The sequence below is a fragment of the Bos indicus genome, chromosome 5, assembly GCF_029378745.1.
Source record: "Bos indicus isolate NIAB-ARS_2022 breed Sahiwal x Tharparkar chromosome 5, NIAB-ARS_B.indTharparkar_mat_pri_1.0, whole genome shotgun sequence".
In the NCBI taxonomy this organism is placed as follows: domain Eukaryota; kingdom Metazoa; phylum Chordata; class Mammalia; order Artiodactyla; family Bovidae; genus Bos; species Bos indicus.
In genome coordinates this window covers 49,745,325-49,765,654 of record NC_091764.1, presented here as the reverse complement: position 1 = coordinate 49,765,654, position 20,330 = coordinate 49,745,325, and the positions used below count along the sequence as shown (strand labels likewise).

The 20,330-nt window shown below is 39.4% G+C and overlaps 1 protein-coding gene across 3 annotated transcripts in view; it reads left to right on the top strand.

Moving 5' to 3' along the window:
* The window catches only part of SRGAP1 (SLIT-ROBO Rho GTPase activating protein 1), a 312,480-nt gene that overhangs the window by 219,657 nt on the left and 72,493 nt on the right, over positions 1 to 20,330 (top strand). For all 3 annotated transcript variants that reach the window (XM_019960891.2, XM_019960890.2, XM_070789362.1), the window contains exons 7-8: positions 16,773 to 16,994; positions 18,953 to 19,054. In XM_019960891.2, the coding sequence (XP_019816450.2) occupies positions 16,773 to 16,994; positions 18,953 to 19,054 (324 nt within the window). The remainder of the gene's footprint in view (positions 1 to 16,772; positions 16,995 to 18,952; positions 19,055 to 20,330) is intronic.

Genomic DNA, 20,330 nt, shown 5'->3' with positions numbered 1-20,330 from the left:
TAAGCATAATCTCCTCTAATCATTATAACTTTGTGAGGTAAATACTATTTTCTCGGTTTTATAGATTCAGAGAACTGGCTGAGGCTTAGCTGCCCTGGGTAACTTCCCAAACGTTACACAGCTATTGTTGGATTTCAAACTCAGACTTTAACCTCTAGGTTGGAATAATTCTGTTTTAAATAAATAATAGTTAAATATGCCAGCTATTTTCAAATAGCTGAATTTTTTTTAAGGATCAGCCTTAAATTTAAAATGTGAACAGTTCTCAAGTGATACAACTTAATTATGAATTTTAAAAGATGATATGAAATTGATATTAATATATTGTCATATTCAAAAGAAACTGAGTACTCTTGGTGAACATTGTAATTCCTGTTCGTTGACTCACTTTTAAGGCTATCAGAGTGTGCTCTGTACTTTCTAAAAGGGCTGCTTGTTTTCTAGGACTCCAATTTGCATATATAGTGGTAATCCTAAAAATCATTAACCTTGACCTTTCATGGTGGAAAAGAAACTGATTATAATGCAAAGGCAACTAGAATCTTTTATGCTTTATGAGCCTATTTAGCAAAACGCCTTTTATACTGAGCTCTCTAATAATTATTAGAAGGGCCGTTATTACCTCTAGTGAGAAAAAGTTAAGACAATGTTTTTAATGCACTTTAAATGTATTTAATGTATGTGAAAGGACACAGAAGATATTAAATATCTTGATTTGATCAAAGCATTATACATAGTCAAAGAACTCAAGTTGACACCTTTTTTATACAAACCTCCAGTCTCTCTAGACTTCTGCTCAAGTCTGTATCCGTCTCATACATTTTCTATGATAGATGATGATGAATTGATATTTAAAAAGTCATATAAATTTTCCATAGAATTTACATTTTAAAGTTAGTCTTTGTATTATTATAGAAACAGTACATTATTATAGAAATCTAGGAAATACGATAAGCAAAAATAAAATGATTACATACTTACTGCCCAAAATGGTCACTATTAAAATGTAGACTTTTTCTGTGTCCACGCATACATTTTTAGATCATACAGAGAGTAGGAAATCACATTTTACATACAGCTTTATAACTCACTTTGTCTAGTCATTGATCTCCACCCTTCCATTTCAGAAAATTTCTACCTCATCTAATAACCAGACTGTATTCTCACTTGTGACTCCCAAAAATGTTTCTCAGCTGGTATGTTAAGACCAGATCCAGTTTAGGATCACACATTGCATCTGTGTGATGTGTCCCTTCAGTCTGTTTTTATCCAGCCAAGTCCCTTGTTGAAGAGACAGTTGTTGAGGAGATAGTAGTTTCAGAGAAAGTTTCAGCCTCTCAATTTGTGTGATAAGTTGTTGTGATGTTATTTAGCCCATGTCTGTATCCCCTATATTTCCTACAAAGCAAACACACATCCATAGACTTTATGGATTCAAGTTAAGCACTTTGCAACGGAATACATCATGGGTGGTGTTGCTGCATCTTCAGTAGATATATAACAACATAAGTTTAACCCACCAATAGTAATATTGAAACTGATCAGTAGCTTACGGTGGTATATCTCTGATTCCTGCTTCATATAGTTTAGTTTTTTTTTCCTTGCAACAGACTATGGGTATTCTAAAACCTTTTGAATTTGGACTTTATTAAATTGCTGATGTGCTCAGTCGTGGCCAACTCTTTGCAACCCCATGGTCTGTAGCCTGTCAAGTTCCTCTGTTGATGGAATTTTCCAGGCAAGAATACTGGAGTGGGTTGCCATTTCCTTCTCCAGGGGAATCTACTAATTTGGTACTCAGCAACATCTGAGCAATAATTTACTCTTGGTCAATGAAATGCTTTCTTAAGAGCACAAATTGTTCAGTCACTCAGTCATATCCGACTCTTTGCCACCCCATGGCCAGGGAAGCACACCAGGCTTCCCTGTCCTTCACTGTCTCCCAAAGCTTGCTCAAACTCATGTCCATTGAGTCAGTGATGCCGTACAATGGTCTCATCCTCTGTCGTCCCCTTCTCCTGCCCTCGATCTTTCCCAGCATCAGGGTCCTTTCCAGTGAGTCAGTTCTTCACATCAGGTAGCCAAAGTATTGGAACTTCAGCTTCAGCCTCAGTCCTTCCAGTGAAAATTCAGATTGATTTCCTTTAGGATTGACTGGTTTGATCTCCTTGCTGTCCAAGGGACTCTCAAGAGTCTCCTCTAGTGCCACAGTTCGAAACCATCAATTCTTCAGTGCTCAGCTTTCTTTGTAGTCCAACTCTCACATCTATACAAGACTCCTGGAAAAACCATAGCTTTGACTAGATGGACTTTTGTCAGCAAAAGTCCATCAAGTCTCTGCTTTTTAATATGCTCTGTAGGTTTGTCATAGCTTTTCTTCTGAGGAGCAAGCTCCAAAAATCACTGTGGGCAGTGACTGCAGCCATGAAATTAAGATGCTTGCTTCTTCATTTCACTTCAGTCGCTCAGTTTTATCCAACTCTTTGTGACCCTATGGACTGCAGCACACCAGGCTTTCCTGTCCATCACCAACTCCCGGAGTTCACTCAGACTCATGTCCATCGAGTCAGTGATTCCATCCAACCATCTCATCCCTTCTCCCGCTTTCAATCTTTCCCAGCATCAGGGTCTTTTCCAGTGAGTCAGTTCTTTGCATCAGGTGGCCAAAGTATTGGAGTTTCAGCTTCAACATCAGTCCTTACAATGAATATTCAGGACTGATTTCCTTTAGGAGGGACTGGTTGGATCTCCTTGCACCCCAAGGGATTCTCAAGAGTCTTCTCCAACACCACAGTTCAAAAGCATCAATTCTTCTGTGCTCAGCTTTATAGTTCAACTTTCACATCCATACAAGACTACTGGAAACACCATAGCTTTGACTAGGTGGACTTTTGTTGGCAAAGTAATGTCTCTGGTTTTTAATATGCTGTCTAAGTTGGTCATAGCTTTTCTTCCGAGGAGCAAACGTCTTTTAATTTCATGGCTTAAGTCACCATCTGCAGTGATTTGGAGCCAAAAAAAAGTCTCTCAGTGTTTCCATTGTTTCCCCATCTACCTGCCATGAAGTGATGGGACCAGGTGCCATGATCTTAGCTTGCTCCTTGGGAAAAGTATAAATTAATAATGACAATTTAATAAAATATTTTCAGATACTTCTGACTATTAACTTATATTTCTTTGTCACCTTATTTTTAATTATTATTATTATTATTTTTTACTTTACAATATTGTATTGGTTTTGCCATATATCAACATGCATCTGTCACAGATGTACACATGTTCCCCATCCTGAACCCCCCTCCCACCTCCCTCCCCATACCATCCCTCTGGGTCATCCCAGTGCACCAGCCCCAAGCTTCCTGTAACTTATATATCTTTGTCAACTTATTTAATAGAATCCTACAGGTCTAAAAACTTTAATAATTCAGCACTTTGATAGTAAATTTCAAGTCTTTCCTATAGACATGGAGGTGATCTAATGTTTTTATTTTAATTTAATAATTCAGATTTTCTCTGTTTTAGTTGAACTTCACCTTTACCTGTCAATGTTAAGTTTGGATACTCCAGATACTGTGTTATCTTTAGGGAGGTGGGAAGGGTTTGCATTGGGGGAGAGGGGAGGCATAGGAATTATGAAATATCTCTAATGCTTTATTTATTTGAAAGAATGCAGTTGCCCTTTGTTTCCATGAGAAATTGGTTCCAGGACCCCCTGTGGATATCAAACTCCAAAGATTCTCAAATCCATTACAGTTAGTCAGCCCTTCATATCCGTGGATATGACACCTACAGATATGGAGAGCCTACTGTATATGTTTGGCACTTATCTGCAAATATGGCATGTTTTATATTTGCTGCTACTAAGTCGCTTCAGTCGTGTCCGACTCTGTGCGACCCCATGGAAGGCAGCCTTCCAGGCTCCTCCATCCATGGGATTTTCCAGGCAAGAGTACTGGCGTGGGTTGCCATTGCCTTCTCCGTGTTTTATATTTCAGATCAGATCAGATCAGATCAGTCACTCAGTCGTGTCTGACTCTTTGCGACCCCATGAATCGCAGCACGCCAGGCCTCCCTGTCCATCACCAGCTCCTGGAGTTCACTCAGACTCACCGCCATTGAGTCAGTGATGCTGTCCAGCCATCTCATCCTCTGTCATCCCCTTCTCCTCTTGGCCCCAATCCCTCCCAGCATCAGAGTCTTTTCCAATGAGTCAACTCTTTGCATGAGGTGGCCAAAGTACTGGAGTTTCAGCTTTAGCATCATTCCTTCCAAAAAAATCCCAGGGCTGATCTCCTTCAGAATGGACTGGTTGGATCTCCTTGCAGTCCAAGGGACTCTCAAGAGTCTTCTCCAACACCACAGTTCAGAAGCATCAATTCTTCGGCGCTCAGCCTTCTTCACAGTCCATCTCTCACATCCATACATGAGCACAGGAAAAACCATAGCCTTGACTAGACGGACCTTTGTTGGCAAAGTAACGTCTCTGCTTTTGAATATGCTATCTAGGTTGGTCATAACTTTCCTTCCAAGGAGTAAGCATCTTTTAATTCATGGCTGCAGTCACCATCTGTAGTGATTTTGGAGCCCAGAAAAATAAAGTCTGACACTGTTTCCACTGTTTCCCCATCTGTTTCCCATGAAGTGATGGGACCGGATGCCATGATCTTCGTTTTCTGAATGTTGAGCTTTAAGCCAACTTTTTCACTCTCCACTTTCACTTTCATCAAGAGGCTTTTGAGTTCCTCTTCACTTTCTGCCATAAGGGTGCTGTCATCTGCATATCTGAGGTGATTGATATTTCTCCCGGCAATCTTGATTCCAGTTTGTGTTTCTTCCAGTCCAGCGTTTCTCACGATGTACTCTGCATATAAGTTAAGTAAACAGGGTGACAATATACAGCCTTGATGAACTCCTTTTCCTATTTGGAACCAGTCTGTTGTTCCATGTCCAGTTCTAACTGTTGCTTCCTGACCTGCATACAAATTTCTCAAGAGGCAGATCAGGTGGTCTGGTATTCCCGTCTCTTTCAGAATTTTCCACAGTTTCTTGTGATCCACACAGTCAAAGGCTTTGGCAGAGTCAATAAGGCAGAAATAGATGTTTTTCTGGAACTCTCTTGCTTTTTCCATGATCCAGCAGATGTTGGCAATTTGATCTCTGGTTCCTCTGCCTTTTCTAAAACCAGCTTGAACATCAGGAAGTTCACGGTTCACATATTGCTAAAGCCTGGCTTGGAGAATTTTGAGCATTACTTTACTAGCGTGTGAGATGAGTGCAGTTGTGCAGTAGTTTGAGCATTCTTTGGCATTGCCTTTTTTTGGGATTGGAATGAAAACAGACCTTTTCTAGTCCTGTGGCCATTGCTGAGTTTTCCAAATTTGCTGGCATATTGAGTGCAGCACTTTGACAGCATCATCTTTCAGGAATTGGATTAGCTCTACTGGAATTCCATCACCTCCACTAGCTTTGTTCATAGTGATGCTTTCTAAGGCCACTTGACTTCACATTCCAGGATGTCTGGCTCTAGGTCAGTGATCATACCATCGTGATTATCTGGGTCGTGAAGATCTTTTTTGTATAGTTCTGTGTATTCTTGCCATCTCTTCTTAATATCTTCTGCTTCTGTTAGGTCCATACCATTTCTGTCCTTTATCGAGCCCGTCTTTGCATGAAATATTCCTTTGGTATCTCTGATTTTCTTGAAGAGATCCCTAGTGTTTCCCATTCTGTTGTTTTCCTCTATTTCTTTGCGTTGATCGCTGAAGAAGGCTTTCTTATCTCTTCTTGCTATTCTTTGGAACTCTGCATTCAGATGTTTATATCTTCCTTTTCTCCTTTGCTTTTCGCTTCTCTTCTTTTCACAGCTATTTGTAAGGTCTCCCCAGACAGCCATTTTGCTTTTTTGCATTTCTTTTCCATGGGGATGGTCTTGATCCCTATCTCCTGTACAGTGTCACAAACCTCATTCCATAGTTCATCAGGCACTCTATCTATCAGATCTAGGCCCTTAAATCTATTTTTCACTTCCACTGTATAATCATAAGGGATTTGATTTAGGTCATACCTGAATGGTCTAGTGGTTTTCCCTACTTTCTTCAATTTAAGTCTGAATTTGGCAATAAGGAGTTCATGGTCTGAGCCACAGTCAGCTCCTGGTCTTGTTTTTGCTGACTGTATAAAGCTTCTCCATCTTTGGCTGCAAAGAATATAATCAGTCTGATTTTGGTGTTGACCATCTGGTGATGTCCATGTATAGAATCTTCTCTTGTGTTGTTGGAAGAGGGTGTTTGTTATGACCAGTGCATTTTCTTGGCAAAACTCTATTAGCCTTTGCCCTGCTTCATTCCGTATTCCAAGGCCAAATTTGCCTGTTACTCCAGGTGTTCCTTGACTTCCTACTTTTGCATTCCAGTCCCCTATAATGAAAAGGACATCTTTTTGGGGTGTTAGTTCTAAAAGGTCTTGTAGGTCTTCATAGAACTGTTTAACTTCAGCTTCTTCAGCGTTACTGGTTGGGGCATAGACTTGGATTACTGTGATATTGAATGGTTTGCCTTGGAAACGAACAGAGATCATTCTGTTGTTTTTGAGATTGCATCCAAGTACTGCATTTCGGACTCTTTTATTGACCATGATGGCTACTCCATTTCTTCTAAAGGATTCTTGCCCACAGAAGCAGATATAATGGTCATCTGAGTTAAATTCACCCATTCGAGTCCATTTCAGTTCACTGATTCCTAGAATGTCGACATTCACTCTTGCCATCTCCTGTTTGATCACTTCCAATTTGCCTTGATTCATGGACCTGACATTCCAGGTTCCTATGCAATATTGCTCTTTACAGCATCGGACCTCGCTTCTATCACCAGTCACATCCACAGCTGGGTATTCTTTTTGCTTTGGCTCCATCCCTTCATTCTTTCTGGAGTTATTTCTCCACTGATCTCCAGTAGCATATTGGGCACCTACTGACCTGGGGAGTTCCTCTTTCAGTATCCTATCATTTTACCTTTTCATACTGTTCATGGGGTTCTCAAGGCAAGAATACTGGAGTGGTTTGCCATTACCTTCTCCAGTGGACCACATTCTGTCAGATCTCTCCACCAACACCCGCCCATCTTGGGTTGCCCCACGGGCATGGCTTAGTTTCATTGAGTTAGACAGGGCTGTGGTCCTAGTGTGATTAGATTGACTAGTTTTCTGTGAGTATGGTTTCAGTGTGTCTGCCCTCTGATGCCGTCTTGCAACACCAACCGTCTTACTTGGGTTTCTCTTACCTTGGGCGTTAGAAACAGACAAAGCAGAGAGTTAGAAAACATCATAAAAACCAGCCTTAAGTATTTTAAAGTACACCAATGTACTTGAACTTGCCAGTTTTTAAATTATGATTTATCTTTTTGGACAGAGTTTTAAATAGTCTTCCTTTGTACACCAACTCCCATTGTGTATTATCTGTGATTTCTGCTTTTGAGTTTTTTATCATACAAGAAAAAATATTGTGCGTATTTACAATGTTTTCACAATCTTGTATAGTTGGCAATTGATAACTAATTTGATAACAGTTTTGTTACTCTTATCTTTCAACAACTCTTTTCTCAACTATTTTATCCATTCAATATTTAATTATAATAAATAAAATGGTACAAATACTGTGAAGTCAGCTCTTGAAAGCCTAGACTAATTGAGCAAAAATATTACCTGGTGGCTCAGATGGTAATGAATCTGAGCAATGAATCTCCTGCAATGCGGGAGACCTGGGTTCAATTGCTGTGTTGGGAAGATCCCCTGGGGGAGGGCATGGCAACCCATTCCAGTATTCTTGCCTGGACAATCCCCATGGACAGAGGAGCCTGGGGTCTACAATCTATGGGGTCACAAAGAATCAGACACGACTGAGTGACTAAGCATAGCACATTAGAGAGAGCCTGTTAGCTGTTCTCTACATGTTCACAGTGCTTTGGCATTTGTCACTATGCTTTAGAGACGGAGTTCACAAACTCTCTGTAAGGGGTCAAGTAGTAAATATTTTAGACTTTGTGAACCTTACAGTCTCCGTCCCTACTGAACTCTAGTGCGGAAGTAGGCACAGATAGTAAGTAAGCACATGGACGTGGTTGTGTTGCAATCAAACTTCATTAATTATGTCAGGTCATGGGCTGGATTTTGCTCATAGGCCAGTTGGCTGACCTCTGCTTTATAGAATGAACTGAGGGTTAGTTAATCCAGAGGGTCACTTAAGCAGAAGACTGTTAAGATTCCTCTGTCTAGAAAGTTCTAAGTAAATTTTAGTTTGTAGAGTTAACAGTATCTTATTTTGGCATCAGTTGGGAAATGAACAAAGTTAAGTTTATAGTCAGGTTTTTATTATGTAATTCTAAAAAATTAATACGATTTGCAAGGGCAAAGGAAATTTAATTGATTTGGGAGTTTAAAGGCATAGAGTAAAATAGATTGTAGTTTCAAAAATAATAGGTTTTGTGTCTGTTATCCTTAAATATCTCCAACATTAAGTGCAGAAGAGACCATAGCTAATTATTCTTTAAAAATTAGAATGTATTACAACCAGAAGAAAAACCATACAAGCAGCAAATATTTTTGATTGATGCTAAAATTTTTAAGTGATTGTGATTTGCTAAGGGAAAAGAGTACAAGAGTACAAGTCTTAATGCTAGGAATCTCTGATCTGCAATCACGTTCACCACTCTGTATATCTCAAATTCTTAAAACAACTGGTTTTAAGATTGCAGAACTGATAATGTAACCTCTCTCAGTCCAGTTCTATACCCACCCACCCTCAAAAGGCAGTCAGAGAAACAAAATCCTCAACAGTAAGATTCTATTAATGCTTTGTCCCCAAGCACCTGCCCTGTAATAATAAAATATTTGTCATCCTTTCAGTACAGTTTCGCAGTCTCCAGTTACTCCCTATAAAAGTTTGCGATCACTGAAGCTTGAAGGATAAATCTTACTGTTCCAGAATCCCCCTACTCCAGCTCATTTTCTTGGTGGAGATTTCTGTTGTGTGTTTTCTTAGCCATTTGTACAGAAGAAGATTGAAATCAGATTATATATTTTGCATGCCATGTTTATTTTTATCATTTCTAAATCATCAGCTGTCCTAAAACTTTTATCCTCACATATACATTTAATTAAAAAGCAACTTATTCAGAGTTCAGATTTTCCTTAATTAGTTTGACTTTTCCCCCACTACATAATAGTATTAAGATTTATCTGTGAAAACCTGCCACATTTTAACATTGCAGTCCCCATTAGGCCTGAACTCTTATTAGGAAAATTATAAAGAGATCATGTTAAATGGGTTAGGCCAGTGTAGTTATCATGTAAATTGATGTATGCATGTTTTTATCCCTTCGTAGAAGAAAGGGTATCTGAAATGAGTTGGGTGACCGAAGTGGATGGCCTTAAACATTCCTTCCAAGGCAGGTGCACAGGCCTTTGTTAAAGAATTGCATCCACCTGGTCCCACTGCATCAGAGGCTGCCATTTCTCAGACTCCAGTGCTCGCTTTTCCATCTTGGCTATACCTCTGAATGTTCAAAGTTGCCTAAGACGTGATCCTTGGGTGTTTTTTCTCTTGGTCTCTTGCCTCAATACTATCTTATGGTCCTATGGTATCTTATTTTTACTACCAGCCTTGATCATCTTTCTGGGCTTCATATTTGCTTATCCACTGCCCCCGGACATCTCTAACCGTGAACGTTTGTCCCTGTTATCATCATCCTTTGCACACATAACTTTTTCTTACTTTACATCTCAGAAAATGATACCACATTCCACTCACTTGCCCAGGCCCAAAACTCAGTTCTCTCATTCCCCACATGTAAAATAATCATATCATCTCTACATCCAAAATATCCCAAACCTTGGTATTTCTCATTCCCTGCATTCTCAGTCTCCTAGACAAAGCCTCTTCATCTCTTACCTGCCCTTAGGAAAGACATCCAGCTTCACTAAGACCTTCCAATCAGTAGTTCATTCTCTTTCCAAGAAACCAAAGTACCAAAAAGATAAATGAGACCTGTAACCCCTATTTAAAAACTCTTCATTAGAATAAAATTCAAGCTATTCACCAAGAGCCTATGTGAACTGGCACTGACCTTCCACTCCGTGTCATCTCTTCCGGCACTCCTTAGTCCCCGAGCTTCAGGCATTTCTGTTAGCCACACACACTCAGTTTTTTCTTGCCTGGGCCTTTCTCGTTTTTTGTCTAGAGCACTCTTTGTTTCAGAGCGTTCCAAGACTGATTCCTTCTTTTCCTTCATGTGGCACCCAGCTGCCCTGTATAGCAGCACCCTTTCCCCCTAGCACTCCCTGTTCCTCTGACTTTTTTCTTCATGGCATGTTTAACCTGACCTGTATTTATTGGGACTTGTTTGATTTGTTCTGTCTCCTCTCTTGTGATTTGACTCAGGGTAGTTACAGAGGTTTGGCCTGGGGAAAAATGAGTCCAGTACAGCTTCTCTAAAGGAGATGATTGCCCCTATGGGTGTGAGCTGTATTAGGCAGCAAAAGATTTTCCAGTCTACTCCTGGGCTCCAGCATATGCAATATCAGTTCTCCTTCTCCTGTTTCCTACTTTATATCCGTTCCTATCCCACAGATGTACCATCTTGACCTTTTCCTTGCTGAAGAGAAATTCCAAACAAGTTTTGCTAAATGTTGGGCTGCAGTTGTTAGAGCAGGAACAAGAATTAAATTGTCAGCTCTGGGTTGTCGGGTACCCAGACATGAAAGCAGGTTTGTAAAAGCTGCTTGTAGTTTAGACATCCAGTTCAACCCCACAAGATGCCTCTCTGTCACAGAATGTGTTGGTGGTATCTGGGGTGAAAGCTAGAGGAGAGATTAGTGAAAGACAAAGAAGAACTCAACTTTCTTCATTTGGCATCTACTGTAAAAGCGCTGAGTGTGTCTTATTTCTGGTCCTTGGAAAACTACCCATCATCATGTGAAAGCTGTGTTTTGCAGTTCAGTTTGCTTGGGTTGCACTATTTTTCAGAGACTCAAAAGACAGGGTAGACCAAGTCCTTACCCAATATCCATGGTTCTGGAATGGTCAAAGCCAAGCTTATTAAAAGGAGTGATAATGTTAAGATAGAATACGTCTGCACGAGTTGCTTCCCTCTCCATTCTCATGACAACCACTTAATTTTGGAGTCACAGGCTGGAGGCTGCTTTGCAAATGACATTGGCCATTACTGTTCCGGCAGCATGTGGGACTTATTTCCCATGAAGTTCCATTATGGTAATCCCGTCTAAATCCAGACTTCTACCCCACTAGGGTTCCTCATGTCATGGAGTTTATTTCCCCCCCCCAAAATTTATCTCCCTCAACAGCTATGATCCAGTTATACCTAACATTCTGACATTATACCCACCAAGTATATACTTCAATTGATCTCTCAACCTTTGGGGTAAGAGAAAGTATTTGTCACAGGCCACAATACCTAAATTTTATCTTCGTTTTTTATCCTATTTGCAACCCTTTTGCCTAAGGCAATTAGCCTTACTGTGGTGATTTAGACTAATGCCTAGTGGAATCTGTCTTGGCAGCTCATAGGATGTGAAAAAAAAAAAAAAAATACACCCTTCAACTTCGAACAGTCTTTCTTTCCCCAGCTTTAATCCATAATTTAATATATCCATTCAGAGGTTTTCATCCATCAAACAACACTATTTTGTTTTCATGAAACATTTTATTGGTTTCTTATGTATTTTCATCATTAAATGCACTTGGGTTATAATTCAACTCTTTGTTCAAAAACTGGCTTTTCATATTGTTATTAATAATTCATAAGCTCCATAGAATTACTTTAGGCCTTTTAACCAAGTATCTTGAATCTTAATATATCCAGTGTCATTTTCGCTTCCAATTTAGAAAAAATAAAAAAAAATGATTGTGACAGGCCTTGCTTGTCTCAGGAGACCTTGAAGAAGAATTTTATTCCTGTTTCTTGTTTCTTTTAAAGTTCAGGATGGTTTAAAAACCTGGAGTGTAGAAGATGTTGCATATCACAAGTAACAAAATCATGCCACTTTCATGACCTCACAGACCAAAAAGTATCGGTAAAGGTCAGAGAAGGAAATTTTCCATCAAAGTTCGTCACAGAAATCTAAGTGTTGTTCTCAAAGTCCCTGAGGCACCCAGGGAGGCCCCTGGGTCAGTTACTAAACAGCATGCATGCTTCTCCCTAGATTATTAGGAAACCGTAGAAATGGCAACCCACTCCATTGTTCTTGCCTGGAGAATCCCAGGGATGGGGGCCATCTATGGGGTCGTACAGAGTCGATACAGCAGCAGCAGCAGCAGCAGTGAATTCAAAGGTCTCTTACTGGGACCAGACCCACCAGATTTGCCTGGCTGAACTGGATGTAGAAACAGGCCCTGGTACTTCTAGAATCTTGACATTTACTCCCCAAAGAAACCACGCTTAGAAATTTGAGGAGTGAACTAAATCTGGAAATAATGAAAATTTGGTATGTATTTTTCAGAGCTGTAATTCAAGTAGATAGCTGGAGTTGAATTTCCTTCTTCCTCTTTTTCCTTCGTTCTCCTGTTTTTTCCTTTCTCTTTTATGTGAAAAGAGACTTGGTTTTTTTGGAGAGGAGGAAAAAACTTTTTTCTCTGGATTGTTTATTTCCTCTCAATATCAATTTTCTATTAAGTTCCATTGGGATCAGTCCTCATAAAATAAAACAGCTTGTACGATCTGCTTCATTAAAATCAAGTTGAATCTGACTCTTTTAGAATGGTAGGGTATGTTGAAGCACTAGAATATCTCAAAGAAATGAGGCCATTTTCTTTACAAGTTCATGTTTTCCTAAGATGAAGTGTTATTGAAAAAATAATTTTCAGTCCCTCTGATGCATATAAAACTGCTACACAGAACCATTATGTATTTTTGAGGAATAAGAGGAATAAAGAGGACTTGATCATCCAAGGCTAGAATTTTTTAATCAACTGAAAATCAGTCTCTATATTTGAGAGCAGCTGATTCCACTGGAAATATATTAATGCAGAGGCTGATTGTCGCATTTCATAACTGTATTTTACTTTCATTTGTAATTGTGATGTGGCAACTACTGTCTGCTTTTTTACATCAAGAAATTTTTAATCAAGTCGATTCTCTGACCTGGAGAAATGGCACCCCCAAAGGACAGAGTTCAAGACCCTTGATTATTTTAGTCCAGTGCTTCTCAAAGTTGCTGTGTGTATAAATCAACATGTGGATCTTTTTAAACTTTAGATTCTAATTCAGTCTATCAGGGGTGGGCCCAAGAGTCTGCATTTCTAACAAGCTCCAGGCGATGCTAATGCTGCTGGGCCACAGACCACACTTTGAAAAGCAAGACTTTAGAATATGTTTATGTAAAAATTCCAAGTTGAAGCATTCTAAAATTGGAGGGGGAGTATGGAATCAAGTGTGTTAGCATGTCTAAGGACGGGCCATTGATTAAATCCTAGGTCAGGAAGATCCCCTGGAGAAGGGCATGGCAACCCACTCCAGTATTCTTGCCAAGAGAATCCCATGGACGGAGGAGCCTGGTAGCTAACAGTCCATAGGGTCACAAAGAGTCAGATACGACTGAAGCGACTTAACACATCAACAACAAGGACAGGCCAGTGATTAAATCTGTACCTTCATAAAACATGAAACAAGTTGTGTGTTAACTAAGGGTCAAGTACTGACACTCTTTTAGTAACAAATGAACAACTTGAATCCCTTGACAGTGCAGATTATATTTTACTGAGTTCTAGTCCAGTGGTCCCCAGCCTTTTTGGCACCAGGAACCGGTTTCATGGAAGACAAAATTTTTCCACAGACTTGAGCGGGGGATGGTTTCAGGATGATTCAAGCTCAGTATGTTTACTGTGTACTTTTTTCCTGTTATGGTTACATCAGCTCAACCTCAGATCATCAAGCATTAGATCCTGGGGACCCCTGTTTTTAGTCTTCATATTCCTCCGTTCAGTTCAATTCAGTCGCTCAGTCGTGTCCGACTCTTTGCGAATTGCAGCACGCCGGGCCTCCCTGTCCATCACCAACTGCTGGAGTTCACCCAAACCCATGTCCATCGAGTCCGTGATGCCATCCAGCCATCTCATCCTCTGTCGTCCCCTTCTCCTCGTGCCCCCAATCCCTCCCAGCATCAGAGTCTTTTCCAATGAGTCAACTCTTCGCATGAGGTGGCCAAAGTACTGGAGTTTCAGCTTCAGCATCATTCCTTCCAACGAACACCCAGGACTGATCTCCTTCAGAATGGACTGGTTGAATCTCCTTGCAGTCCAAGGGACTCTCAAGAGTCTTCTCCAACACCACAGTTCAAAAGCATCAATTCTTCAGAGCTCAGCTTTCTTAACAGTCCAACTCTCACATCCATACATGACCACAGGAAAAACCATAGCCTGGACTAGATGGACCTTTGTTGGCAAAGTAAAGTCTCTGCTTTTGAATATGCTATCTAGGTTGATCATAACTTTCCTTCCAAGGAGTAAGCGTCTTTTAATTTCATGGCTGCAGTCACCATCTGTAGTGATTTTGGAGCCCAGAAAAATAAAGTCAGCCACTGTTGCCACTGTTTCCCCATCTATTTCCCATGAAGTGATGGGACCAGATGCCGTGATCTTCATTTTCTGAATGTTGAGCTTTAAGCCAACTTTTTCACTCTCCACTTTCACTTTCATCAAGAGGCTTTTGAGTTCCTCTTCACTTTCTGCCATAAGGGTGGTGTCATCTGCATATCTGAGGTGATTGATATTTCTCCCGGCAATCTTGATCCCAGCTTGTGCTTCCTCCAGTCCAGCGTTTCTCATGATGTACTCTGCATATAAGTTAAAGCCTAGCAAATGCCCAGGAATCTATAGATGGCCAATTAGTGAGCTGAGCTGAATTGAATCAAATTGAATTGATTGAATTTCATTAGAACTATATAAAGATGACCTGCTTTTGTATATTTAAAACCACTAGTTTTATATTTGTATTGCTTTTATGTACAGATTTAATACCCTGTCAGTAATTTATAATTGATCAATATTCAGACTTGTTTTCATTTTAAAAGTATACCCTTAAAATGCAGCGTGAAAAAATAAATATAAATCAAAGGTAGTGAAGATTCAAGAAGCCAAAGCCCTGGTATGCCTAGGAATATTAAACAAAATTCTATCTCCAGTAAAAGGACTTTGACAATCATTTCTTATTTAAAAATTTTATTCTGGAGATAAGAAAGAAGGCACTCCTGGGGTGTTTAGGCAGCTTCAAACCTGTTCTTCCCATTTCTGAAAGAGTATACTTTAATATTTCTTCAGTAAATTATACAGATATCAAAATGTTACAGTTAGTATGTTTGCATCCTAGAAGGATTTCAGAAAATCACTGTATCAATTTCAGTATACATGAACAAACTTGAATGCTATTTTTTTATTATTTCCTTTCAATATTTGATTTTGCTTCTTGTATTTTTAATAGCTTTATTGAGATATAATTCACATACCCCAGTTAACTCATTAAAAATCCACAATTGGCTTTTATTATATTCACAGACTTGTGTGTATATTGCCACAAAACAATTTTAGAACATTTTCATTACTCCAAAAAGTCCTGTACTCCTTAGCCATCACTTCCTAAATCCTTTATCCCCTAATTTATCTTCTGTCTCTGAGCAACCACTAATTTACTTTCTGTCTCTATAAATTTGCCTCTTCTGGACATCGTATAAATGGAGCCATATGATGTGTGGTCTCCTGTGTCTGGCTCCTTTCACTTAGTATACTATTTCAAGGCTGATCCATGTTCTAGTGTGTTATCAATACTTCATTCCTTTTTATGGCTGTATAATATTTCATTTGGAGAAGGAAATGGCAACCCACTTCAGTATTCTTGCCTGGAGAATCCCACGGACAGAGGAGACTTGTATGCTGCCATCCATAGGGTTAGATAAAGGGTTGGACACAACTGAGCCACTGAACAATGATATTTCCTTTTGTTTATTAATTTGTTGATGGGCATCTAGGTTATTTCCATTCACTTGTTAATAATGCTCCTATAAACATTCACGTACAAATTTTTGTGTGAAAGTGTATTTGTATTTGTCTTGTGTATATACCTAAGAGTGGAATTGCCAAGTCATATGTTAACTCGGTGTTTATGAACCTTTTGATCTGTCAGACTCTTTTCCAAAGTGGCTGTGATGCTTTACACTCCCATCAGCAATATATGAGGATCCCAGTTTCTCTACATCCTCCCCAATCCTGTTATTATCTGTCTTTTTGATCATAGCCCTCTTAGTGGTATCTCAGTGTTGTTTTGACTGGTATTTCCCTGATTACTTATGTTGAGTGTCTTTTCACATGTTTATTGACCATTTATATATATTTTTTTCTTTTTTGGGAAATAGCTAGCAGATTCATTGCCCATTTCTTAGTTGGGTTGTCTTTTTATTATTGAGTCATCAGAGGTCTTTGTATTATCTAGATACCAATTCTTATAACATAATGAGAAAAATATTTTTCCCATTCTGTGGGTTTTCTTTTAACTTGATAGTGCCCTTTGAAGCAAAGCCTTCAAATATGATGAAACCAAGTTTATTTTTTCTTTTGTTGATTGTGTTTTGATACTGATCCAAGAAACCAATGCCAGTTGAAAGGTAATGAAACGTTTACTCCTAAGGATTTTATAGTTTTCTAGCTGTCACATTGTGGTCTTTGATCCATTTTTAGTTAATTTTTGTATATGATTTCCTTTTATTTTTTTAAGTGCTGTGATCTTGGCTACCATGCAAGCCTAAACAGAGCCCTGAGAACATATCTCTCTGCGGAGTATAACCTTGAAACCTCCAGACATGAGGGCTTAGACATTATTGAGAATGCCGTTGACAATTTGGAGCCCAGGAGTGATAAGCAGAGATTCATGGAGATGTACCCTGCTGCGTTCTGTCCACCAATGAAGTTTGAGTTTCAGTCTCACATGGGTGATGAGGTCAGTATTTGAGTATTTTAAAAATAATGACTTTTCTCTAAACATACGTTACTCTTTCCCTGCTGTACCAGCAGTTGTAAGGATTCTCAATTGATTTCTCACTCCTGCCTCTGCATGGGGTCTTAGCATAATACTCTGTGATCAGCCGCTGTCACTTCTTAAAGCAAGGGTCAAACACTCCAGTGCCTCCAGAGGCCAAAGAGATGGAGGTGCAAACTGGCTTGCATGTGAGCACTAAACTGTTGAAGGATAATTAATGAGTTCTTCCTTTCCCTCAAGATATTCAAATATAAGTTTAAAACAAAACATTTTGTTGGCCTAATAGAAGCTATCTGAAGACTTCTTATAATCCTGATTTAAAGATCCCCATAAAGAAAAATAATTACAAATGGCAGGAAAATGAAAGAGAGGAAAAAAAGATACAAAACATTTTTTTAAGACTCAAGTTATCTCCAGACTGTTAAAATGAGCATTAGAAACGATGTATTATCTTTAGGTTCTTCATATGAATTTAGCTTTGTCTTATTCTGTGCAAGGAGAGAATCCATTTAAACCATTTATGAGTTACAGTGGTATATTTATCGTCTGTGAACAGGAGGAAACAAGAAAAACCAATTATTGGAGCATGCTATATAGCACTCGGTGTCCCAGCTGTGCAAAACAATACTCATAGATTAAAAACTCAATTTTAGCTTATTGTGGTGACAGTATGTTTTTAAAAATAGATGTTAATTATAATTTCCATGGCAGATTTCTTCTTTAATGCCATAATTTCTTTGGAACACCTAATGTTAAAATTTAAAAGATATGTATGTATTTACCTGATATATTTCTAACCTAATTTTATTTTGCTTGATAGAGTGAATTACTTGATTAAAAGTGGTAAGCAGTTTTTATGCCAATAGCACATGAGCTTTACGGGCGAGTGGCTTATGGGCGAGTGGCTTATCCCACCCAGAGTTTTGTTTCTAAAACCAGTTGGTTACTGTTTCAATCTTTTGGTTATGGGTGGATATGTTAAACACAGAATGATAAAATGTCACAGGCAAGCGATTTCTGTTGGGTTCAGCGTTTTTACTTTTTTTAAACAGCTATTATTATTTTAATATAGTAAGCCTCTTGCCCTTTTTTTAGGGCCCGTTCTGCCTGTGAGCGATAGTGTCTATGATGTCTTAGAGACTCCATAAAAGGAAACCCTCATCTGCCAAGACCATTTCTGTGACCAGAAAGATGAGAAGAAATTGTTTCTAATCTGATTCTATTATAATTAAAGGCTCTATTTTTTACCCTAATTGAGATTGTGGCCAAAATGTCTTTCTACCAAAGCCTAAGACTGGTGACTTTTTCAGTTTCATGATTTGGCTAATAATTGGCAAGAAAAGCCATGGATGAAAGATACAAAAAATATCACTTTTTCTGAGTTTTCAGTGTGTGCCAAGCAGTGCTGTAAGTGCCTTATGAACATCATCCTGTTTCATCCCCGCCACAACCCTATGGCACAGGTACTCCACTGTCCCCATTTTACAGACAAGGAAACTGAGGTTTAGTAATTTACCACAGTCACCCAGCTGACTATAATTGGTAGGCTCTGCCACCTGCCCTGCTTTGCCTGCATGACCATGCGTTTGGATCATCCTTCACACTCTGCCAGGTACTTATTCCACAAGATAGGCGTCAGCATCAGAGCTCCATCTCCAGCAGCTGCCACATTCTTCAAGGGAGGCTTCCTACAGCTGCTCTTTTCCCAGGCTTATCCAGGCCAAGCAGCTGCATCCCACTCTCGCCACTTATATAACAAGTTCATATTTAACACTGAAGTGTTGAGGTGGCTGTTAAAATATGTAATTGGAATCTTGAGGGGATCCGCGATTCCTGCAGCCTTGACATGGGAGAACTGTGCCTCGGGAGCCTGGCTGCAGGGTGCCCTGTTGTAACTGTGGTCTCTGATTCCCCGATAGGTGTGTCAGGTCAGTGCCCAGCAGCCAGTCCAGGCAGAGCTCATGCTCAGGTACCAACAGCTGCAGTCCCGCCTGGCCACACTCAAGATCGAGAACGAGGAGGTAAGCATGCTTTCTGCCCCCACAAGTAATCTAATTCCAATGTAAATTGGAAGACGGTTTCACTTGACCTAGGCATTTAACGGTGTAACTGCAATCTCTTCGTCATGCATTTTCAGCTAAAACAGGGTTCCTAAAATACTCCTTATAGAGGATAAATGCAAAGGTTCTGTATTTCACCATGAAAGTATTAGTCACTCAGTTATGTCCAACTCTGTGTGACCCCATAGACGGTAGCTCACCAGGCTCTTTTGTCCATGGGATTTCCCAGGCAGGAATACTAGAGTGGGTTACCATTACCTTCTCCAGGGTATCTTCCTGACCCAGAGATCAAACCGGGTCTCCAGCATTACAGGCTACCTCTTTAGCATCTGAGCCACCAGGGAAGACCATGGATGACTACTTTACCAGGGACTCAACTACATCTACATAACACACCTTTTCTTCTTAAATACTGAAGATAATTCCCAATAGATTATCAAATCCAACATATGTTTCAAGAATCTACATGAATATGTGGAAAGAAATGCCTGATATATTAATTTAATCCTAATTTTTTAAATTAGTACTTTTTTATGCTTTTTTTATATCTTTAGATTTTTGATACGGAACATGGCATTACTGATACAATTAGTACAAAGTAGTATTTTAAAATAGTACTTGTGGTAAAACAGTTATCCTCCAATTAAAAGTTTTAAAAAAACTATTTGAATGGGAGTATAAAACTGTTTATTTGCGGACATTAGTGGACTTAAATGGATAGAACATAAAATGTGAATTATAAATTCATGTTGAACCAGAAAGCCTGTTTCTGAAATTAATTTAATTGAATCCACATTCTCCTTAAATAAAGATAGGAACCAAAATGTTTCTTGTGTTAGTCAAGGTACTCACTTGTAACTTACAGGAACCCAAATCAAACTTAGTCCAATCTCACAGCTTACTTATTGGTCAGTGTTTACAATGGCCTCACTGGTGATTGGATCCTTCATGTGTGTTGGTAGGAAGTCTTTCTCCATGTCCTGTACTGGGAGATCCAGGACCACATAGTCCCTACAGTTTACCATCTCACCCCTTCCCAACATCCTTGTCTCCGAAGTAGGATCTTCCATTGGCCTGACCTAAGTCATGCATACTTTTGGTTCAACTGTTACATCCAGGAAATAGGTTTCTCTCATTGGCCAGCCTAGTTTTTGTACCCATTCATAGAACCATTTGATTGACAGCCCCAGCAGAAATATGTATTTCTAGAGGTAAGCAGTTTCCAAAAGGAAGGGAT